Source organism: Physcomitrium patens, chromosome 5 (genome assembly GCF_059467195.1).
Source record: "Physcomitrium patens ecotype Gransden chromosome 5, ASM5946719v1, whole genome shotgun sequence".
NCBI classification, from domain to species: Eukaryota; Viridiplantae; Streptophyta; class Bryopsida; order Funariales; family Funariaceae; genus Physcomitrium; species Physcomitrium patens.
Window position 1 is genome coordinate 9005384 of NC_143414.1, and position 9017 is coordinate 9014400.

General features: G+C 40.3%; 2 protein-coding genes across 2 annotated transcripts; both read right to left on the reverse strand.

Annotated features, from left to right (window-relative positions):
• Positions 1-466: 466 nt before the first annotated feature.
• On the reverse strand, positions 467-4312 carry LOC112282408 (DNA repair protein RAD51 homolog 3). Its single transcript, XM_024519953.3, has 9 exons — positions 3854-4312; positions 3558-3659; positions 3264-3386; positions 3070-3103; positions 2800-2870; positions 2470-2675; positions 2006-2137; positions 1459-1525; positions 467-1308 (listed from the first exon to the last, which is right to left on the reverse strand). The coding sequence occupies exons 1-9, from the start codon at positions 3963-3965 to the stop codon at positions 1121-1123; spliced, it is 1035 nt and encodes a 344-aa protein (XP_024375721.1). The 5' UTR covers positions 3966-4312; the 3' UTR covers positions 467-1120.
• Positions 4313-4970: 658 nt separating this feature from the next.
• On the reverse strand, positions 4971-7472 carry LOC112282407 (3beta-hydroxysteroid-dehydrogenase/decarboxylase). The gene has a single exon (XM_024519951.3). The coding sequence runs from the start codon at positions 7103-7105 to the stop codon at positions 5375-5377; it is 1731 nt and encodes a 576-aa protein (XP_024375719.1). The 5' UTR covers positions 7106-7472; the 3' UTR covers positions 4971-5374.
• Positions 7473-9017: the final 1545 nt, after the last annotated feature.

A 9017-nucleotide genomic window follows, 5' to 3' on the forward strand; every position in this document is an offset into this window, starting at 1 on the left:
TATTCAACAACTCCAATTCTTCCATTAGATTGAGAGCCTTATTTAATATCATTAATCCAATATCAAAATTCGTAATATGTAAAAAAAAGATAATAGATAGTATATACAATAAAAACTTATCTTCAAATAACATTATTTAACTAAATACTGAACTAGTGAGAATATTTCATATATATTTATTGTAGCAAGTAATTTTTTATGTATTTAACAAATAATATGATAGTGTGCCCCTTGGCATAAGGATGTGACTCTTGATTATGTACTTAAGGTATTTTATCTTGCAAAAATTTAATGCAATTTGACTCTTTCATAGTCTATAACCTACAAAACTTGTGCATTGAAGTTCAGACTCCACAAGTCATGCAGCGATATCAGCGATATCATATGAGGTTTCGGTTCCCGACCACCATAATGAATGACAACCTAAACACCCTAGAATGGTCATCCATGGAACGGAAATTCCAAGTTTCAAAGCAAATACCAAATTTACTTGCAGGATCACTAACAGTAGAACTCACCTCACCTAAATAGACCCTTGAAAAAAATTAAGAGTAATAGAAATCTAGTGGTAAGTAACATGCTCTTTCAAGAGCATAACTGCTACCGCTGCTATCTAACAATATTGTATTAAAAATGCTAAGAGTTTAGAAATGACTATACTGCAATCTGCATGGACTGAGATACATATCAGTTCAGGTTGTGATCTTGTACCAAGACCCAACAACAAGCAGTTGGTAAATTCATGCTGTAAATGCATGAAATTGTACAGCATCCAGTTATTTTATGAAGGGTCAAGCCCAAAGTTTATAACTGTCATTGAACCTAACGTGGAAATGAGGATACTCACTGGCTAGTGAATATAGATAGCACGTATCGACGTCTTACATTGCGTACTTGCGTAAAGTTGACCAGACTGCCTACACAAGGCAGACGTGGATCTTCGTTAAACTTCAGCTAGGCAACAGAATGAAATCATATACCCTCCTTCGCTCCCCCTGTTAAAGTAGTCCTCCATGTAAACATCTGAATTCTGCAACGCTAAACTTGACTATCTCCTTGATGAAGACTATATAATAAGGAGCTGTGAATATGGTTCGGTCCAGCCCAAAATCCGATTCTATCAGCCATGCGGCTCAACAAGCTTGGGTCTTTTATGAGACTCCTGGGCATCGCGCACACCCTCTTCGGTGATCACATATGGTGCTGTTCCAACTGGTAAGGACGGAGACTTGGCCAGATGAGCATACCGTTGGCCATCCATCCAATAGACCATCAGCCGATTGGTGCAGACATGAGACCAACTCTCTCCTGATACCAAAGCCCAATCAACCTCAGACGATTTTTTGCTTTTGCTTTCGGTTCAGATCACACTGAATGAATACGCATGCAAAGTAAGCATTTTGTTGATAATACCAGCAATATTGGAGTGACATCTATGACAAAAGAGCTAGAACTCACCTAGGGCTGGAACAGTTCTAGAGCCTTCGCTTGTCACTTTGTGTGTAACCTGATTCACGAGAACGATCTGTACAGCAGTACGTCATACATGAGTGTCATTCTAAGACCGATCTAAACTAGAAGGTCGGAACGTGTTAATTTTGTTGAGATATGTACATACTTTACCACAGTACAGCATCTCTGCTATTCATCAACTTGCAGCAAGGAATAAGATCCTACTCTTATCACACTTCACAGATTCAGATACATCATCTTATCGAAGTGAACGTCAATGGAAATACCAAACTATAATTATATTGGCTTGAGTCTATTAGCCAATAATAGAAGATACTTCTGTAGTCAGGATACGAGTAGAAACAATGGATATACATGTCTCTCCCACCTTTGAACGTAATATTTCTCTTATGACGATAAGGTTTTGCAATTCATCCGATCGGTGCCAAGCACTTTTCATTTGAACTAATTCTCTACTTTTCATATTCGGAATTCTATAACTTTGAGAAAGTCAACTTAACATCAGGCAAGTAAAGAACAGCTTCTGTCTTACAGCAACATCATAATTCTCAGCAACCGCCATCAGCTTCTGAGCCATGTTGGCTAAAAGTCGAGTTCTTCCTGCCATATCTTCAAAGTCCTGACGAAAGTTAAATGTTACACTATCAAAGACTACGAGCCTCACCTGGCACATCAACACGACTTCGTCCAGTCAGTGTTTGAGAGAATGTACAATAAACAGCAAAAAATTTACTTCCTACAGTAACTCTAAGTTCTAATCTCCAGCCAGCGTTTGTGGCTACTGCCAATAATTTGACATTAGTGTTCCCAATACTCGATTTATTCTAAAGAAAATCTAACAACTCAAGCTATTTTCTCATTGTACACAATCCGTCTAATATAATCGTCTCTTGCCCCTCTTAACAAAGGGTTTCGCTTTACTGCACACTTGTAGTCTCTATTCGAGCCACTGATTGAAAACCACATCTCAATTCTGGATATGACAGGCAGGCCCACCTCCTTGTGCTCATCTAGAAGAGTGGGTAAGGTGTTGACAACAGCAAGCTGCTCAACTGGATCATGGACCCGGAGAAGGTATATATGTGACAGAAAATCTTCAACAGTTAAATCCTCTGCAGAAGCTGGGGACTTGTTCCGAAGATCATCGATGACGGCCTCTGTTATCTGCAACACACGTTCCATCATAAAGCTCCCTTCTGTATCTGAAATGCAGATCAATACATTTTGAGATTTAGTTTTCTTCCATCCGAGAGATTTGATGTGAAACCTACTTGGTTGAGGGGAGTAGTCATGCAGTTAGCATTCGAACTATGAAATCTAACATACCTATATAAATAGCGTGGCCTCCAACGCCACCAAACTCTGCTGGAATTTGCACATTGACGGCCAACTGCATGCTGGTAATAAACACACTAAGTCAGGTGTCAGATGAAGCTCTCGCACAAAACGAAACTGAGCACAAAGAGACGTAAGCATCCCATGACACTAAACCCTAATAAAATTAAATCGTAATTACAAACTGGTAATTAATTGAAAACTTGGATTTGAATATTCTCCAATAATTACAAAAGCAGAAGACATCCAAAATTCCAGTACCTGAACTGTGTTTTGCCAACACCAGGGACGCCACCTGTACCCATAGAACCACCATACCCATCCTTAGTACCTCCAATGAATGCTGGATTCACTGGAAATTTTATATCAACGGATACACTCACATTGTCGCGAAACTGAGGTACACATAAGTTTTAAAAGAATACTTAAGATGCATGCAGAGAATAAAACCTTACAAATTTCAGTAAGCTCCTTAGACAAAACTCCCCCGCCAAGAATTTTATCCACCTCTGTACTCCCTGTCCCAATTTTTCTTCTATTCTTCTCATGTATCAAAAGATCCCACGCTGTCGTGGAACCTGACAAGAGAGAAGATTGAAGCTCACTTGAGTACAAAAAAAAAGCACACGGAAAATAAATATTGAATTTTAAGAATTGTAGATTGCGAAGAGATAAAAGTGCAAGAGAAATGTCAAGAAAATTGCAACCTCGAAAAAACTGTACATAGTATGAAACTAGAGAATGTGTACCTGTTAGAGGACCACTAAGACTAAGAGCGCCAACATGATCAATGTCAGATCGTGGCACCAACTTCAGCACAACCGTGGCCTCCTCTAGTGTAATATTTGCCTCTGCAAACGCAAATTGCAACCACACCAGTTTTTCGATGAGATAAATTAGAAGCAAAGGATACTCTAGGAGATTAAATTTGAACAAGCAACGTTTCCACACCTAGCTTCAGAAAGTTCTCAAAACCCAAAGAATTTTTTTTACAACAGGAATACTACATCCCTGAAGATGCTTGAAACCTAGATGTGCAGTTCACCTTGAGAGAGCTGAAAGGGTGTGACAGAGACGAGAGCAGCAGTGGTATGAAAGCCTGCTGCAAGAAGTTTGGATCGTTGCGATGGTGGCAATGCTAGTGTCAACACGTCCATCGCTACAGTGCAAAAGCTCCAAGCAACATTACAATTTCTTCACTACTGCAAGAATTTTCACAAGGGTGGTATACTAAACCACCACGTGCAAACGCTTGAAAGAAAGTCTAACGAGCACTCACTTCTGCCGAAAATCACTAAACCTCCGAAGGATCTTCTAAAAACCGGGTGCCTGAGACTATGTAGGTTCAATCCTCTGTTCATCCATCCTCTGTTTAAACTGGCTCACATAATTTCGACAACTTTGTCAATGGACCTATCCTGAGAACATCGACGTGATCGCAATCTAGGGTTAAGGCGTTGAAGAAATTTTGTGAGGAATTGCCTGATGAAACTGTTTCAAATCAGAAAGTGATGTCATGATCTTAATTCTGGTACTTATGGTTGTTTATATGAAGTGCATATGCAGTGGTATATGTTGTGAGGAAAGAGGTTGGAGTTTGATATGCAAGCGCAATCGTGATTGGCCAGTCAACATTCGTATTTCGTTGTTTTCCTGGTTGGCTGCAAGCAAAAGGTCAAGTATGAATCAGGTAAGCACCTCTATTCGACGATGAGTTAACTTAAGCGGGTTTAATGTTTGCTGGTACGTAGGGCTGGTCAGAGGGTGAGAATGTTCAATGGTGAGCATCGTGCAAGGGTGTGATGGTATTCTGAAACCCTCAAACATGACCCAATCGACATGTGACTGAGCTTACAGTGCCAAGCTCCTACACAGCGTGGCGCAAATTTACTATAGGTCTTGTACCAGAACAGCTTAGTTATGCTTGGTGGCTTCCTCGTGCAGAAATACCTTGCCAGTACGCTAACAGTCCTTTTTTTCCATCACGGGCTTGCATAGCATTTCAGCGATAATTTTAGTGTCTCAATTAAGGCTCTACATAACTTCTAACGAATGCTTTGCAATTACTTCAAATCAACATATTCCTCACATGCGTGTCAGAGAAGTATCCTTGTTCGAGAGACATCCAAAATTTATGTTTTGATCATGTTTGGATCGATTAATAAATTTCAAGTGCCATCATAGACGAGAGACATTCAAAATTACATGTTGATGAAGTACAGTGATCTTAGCCTGACTTCTTGCTCATTGGTAACTAACATTATTTCGTCATCAAGCTGCTCACCATCTCTGGCTATGAGAAACAAAAAATAATTCAGGCTAATTGTTACATAGGGGCACTCTACTGCAATGCATGTGCACTTCTAAGAGTGGTTACACCACTTGTTCTCGTTGGGCATGGTAAACCGCCTACACAAACTACTCTGATGGTTTGCAGGCGACAAGTCCATAACATACACTCAGTGGAAAACACCTCAGAGATTACACATTAAACCGCGAATTTTGAGCTGTTAGAAAGCGCTCCTACATCTGCTGAAATCAAAAACATGAAGCTGGTACAATTTAACTACTGCACCTTCTTCAAATTCAACCGCCCTTGAATACTCGGAGGCAATTTACTGGTGACAAGTCCGTAGTAAGAGTTGAAGGTCTCCAATACGAGTGCGCAGAGCTTGTCGAACTCCTCCTCGTTCTGTTCGTACATAAAGGGCGCGGTGAAAGCAGCAAACAGTCCCATAAAGAGTAAACTCTGAAAGGAGAATCTCCCGAAGAATTTCACAACACGCAGCAGAACCATGACCTTGAAAAACAGAGAGAAATCTCGTTGTACCACTATCCTCTCCAGGATCGAGCAGACACAATTCCAATGCGATCGAAATTGAAGAGCTACAACCTTCACGCCATCCTCAGATATCTCGAACGATGAAGAGGGGATCTTGGGTAATGAGATCTGGAAAAATGGATCCGGCAGAAGGTTGTAGACAAAGACGGCAATCAATGCTACACATAAGTTGTATGTCAATGCAGAGACCAGAGTAGTGCCTGAACTGTAGAAGGAGTAAAGGAAGAAGAAAAGTGCAAAGAACAGTCCAGCGCTCTTCTTGCCATTCTTCCACAACAATGCATCAGCCACGGCACCACCCCCGAGCGCCGATTTCATCTTAGATGGCACTTCGATCTCTCTGTCCGCGATATCTGGATCCTCTGCCTCGGCTCTCAGTTCTGGATACGCTTCGATGGTCCTCCGTATTCCTTCCTCCAAAGATACGATGGGCTTGTACCCCAGAAGCTGAGCAGCTCGATTGGAGTTAAAGGTTCTGGTTACAGTGACTAAGCGCAGCCGCACAGGATTGAAATTGACCGCCGGCTTCACGCCAAGAGGGGCCAGCACCTTCGCTAAGCTGTCGTAAGCTTCGGCAATGGTGAGCACGAGCGGGGCTGGAATGTTGAACTTCGGCTTAGGGTAACCAAGTCCGGTAATAATTTTCGTCAGAAAATCCCAGAATGGAATTGGTTCCTGGTTCGTGATAAAGAAGGCCTTTCCAGATACAACGTGCTCTCCAGAGAATTCCACAGGCACCAAAGCCCTCTCAGCACACAAATGCGCATGGGCGACGTTCTCCACGAATGTCCAATCAAACATGTTTTTACCATCACCAAGAATAAACTTCAGTTTCCCAGCTCTCGCAGACTTCGCAAATGCAGGCACAGTCAGCCTGTCCCCAGGTCCAAAGATCCCGCTAGGCCGGATGGCACATGTAAGGAGGCCGTTTTTTCCATTAGCGCTCAACACCAAAGCCTCACCCTGTGCCTTGCAATCGGAGTAGTAGTCATTAAACTTGTCACAGATCGGAGCAGATTCGTCAACATTAACAAGGGGATGCACACCATCGAACACAATGCTAGGAGAGCTCGTATACACAAGCTTCTTCACGCCACATTCCAGACAGGCCTTGATCACGTTCCTCGTCCCGGTCACAGAAACATCAAAATGCAGTTTAAAGACGTTAATGGAAGTATTAGGTGCAGCCATGTGAAACACCACCGAAACTCCACGCAGCGCCTCCACCACCTGGTCCTCACTCCGAATGTCGCACGACACGTACTGTACACGCCCGGTGTCCAGCGCATGACGCATTACCCCAGCCGCCTCCTCTTCGGGTGTCAGTTGGATGCTCGGCGCCAGATCCACGATCCGGACCACGAAGCGCCCCTCCTCCAACAGCTTTTGTACGACGCACTTGGCCAAGAACCCTCGCCCGCCAGTTACCACGCACGTCTCCATTGCGTCCCCCATCGCTGCAATCGGCTCTCTCACGCTGATGTCGACCTCGAATCCTCCCTCCCCTGCTCACGGTCGCCCTGTGGCGAAAACCTCACAAATGTGTCTCAAAAAGGCCGCGAACGACCACAACACTGAGCGACTCAAGCGAGAAAAGAGGAAACGAGGGATGCGCGCATGTGCAACGAGTGAGGGTGCGAGCAGCGTGCGCGTGATCTGGCGGAATCAAGCGCACGAGTGATAGCCCTCTCACCCTGCGGCGCCCGTTTCTCGATCCCTCCCTCTCGCTCACTCTCTCTCACTCTCTCTCGCACTCTCGCTGCGAGATGATGGAGTGTCTTCGCTTCCCCCATGGATTCTCGCTCTCCGCCTCTACCCCTCTAAGGGGGAACGTGGATCGCCGTTCGTCCGTTCGTCCGTTCGTCCGTCATAAGGATCGGATCTCGCCGTGGTTGGTGGGCTCCCAGTTCATTTCCTCCACCTCAGCATTCGAGTCTCCTCTAGGTGCTGAGATGGAGACTCAGCACCGAAGCGCCGCTGTGCATTGCATGTGATTTTCTGAATTTCTTTATCACCCGCGTAAAAAAGGTGGAAGACAATCTGGAGTTGGGTTATTATTTTGGGACATTGTTATGGAAAAGGTGGAAAATGTCTGTTTCTGTTTATTTTTGTTTTTTGTTCAAATATTAATACGTATCTAATTTATGTGCATAGTTTTTGTTCGAATGAAACGGTATAAATTAGAGAGTGGCATGAATATTGTTGCAACAAGAAAATTCGAAAACAGGAAGTGCAATCACCTCTTTGGTATTTAATGTGTTACCTCAAATATTGCTGTAATATTTGATTAACTTGGTTGGTCTGACTATTTTCTTGTTCAGGGAATGCAACATACAAGCCAATGTGTAGGTTTAAGATTTAATTAGATTTCTTTTCCTCTTTCTTCTTTTTGGAGTTCTAACAAGTCAAAGGCTATTAGACAATCCAAAAAAAAAACAAAAAATAAAATAAAATAAAAATAAAAATAAAAATAAAAAATCACTAAATTTATTCAATTTTTTTTTGTCTTGTAGCAAAAGGGAAAAAAAAAAAAAAAAAAAAAAAAAAAAAAAAAAAAACTCTTTTTGGTGAATTAGTCTACTATTAAAATTTTATTATTGTAAACTTGACAATGCTATACATTTGATGTAATATATTGACTTAGAGGACATAGATTGTGTTAGAATTATTGATTATGGTAGAACTTTATAAAACTAATCTTGAAGATTTTCTCTCAATCCATGACATATATTGCATAATAAAATATTTTCTTAAACAGTGTTTAACATCTATAACTCTTTAAAAAATATAAATACAAGTTCTAATATTTTGTTGTATCTAAAAATGCCAGGTAGTAGAAAAGTCTTATTTTTTTGTAATATAATATAATAAATTAGTTGTTAGAGACAAATAAACACTCTTTAAATAAATAAATAAAATTTTAAAATTAAAGTGATTATAATATTTTAAAGAAAATATGTGTTGTCAGTCATTTTAAATTTTATTTTAAGTTTTATAAACTTAGTAAAAACAACAAATATATTGATTCAATTAGATCTTGAAGATAAAACTACTATTATTAAAAATTGTATTTTTTTTATTAATCAAAAATTGCATGTCTTTAAATTGGTACCAATTGTGTTTGTTTAAATAATATATACAAGAAATTTTTAGTTTTTAAAGATTTATTATATATCATTTTGGTTGAAACATTTCCTATTAAAAAAATATATTTATATAAAACTATGCTTCTTAGACTATTAATAAAATATAATAAATATATATGTCTAAAAAATAAATAAATAAATAAATATATATATATATATATATATATATTAAAGAAGTTTTTATGATTGATGATGTAGACTTATTACTTTAGACCAAAATT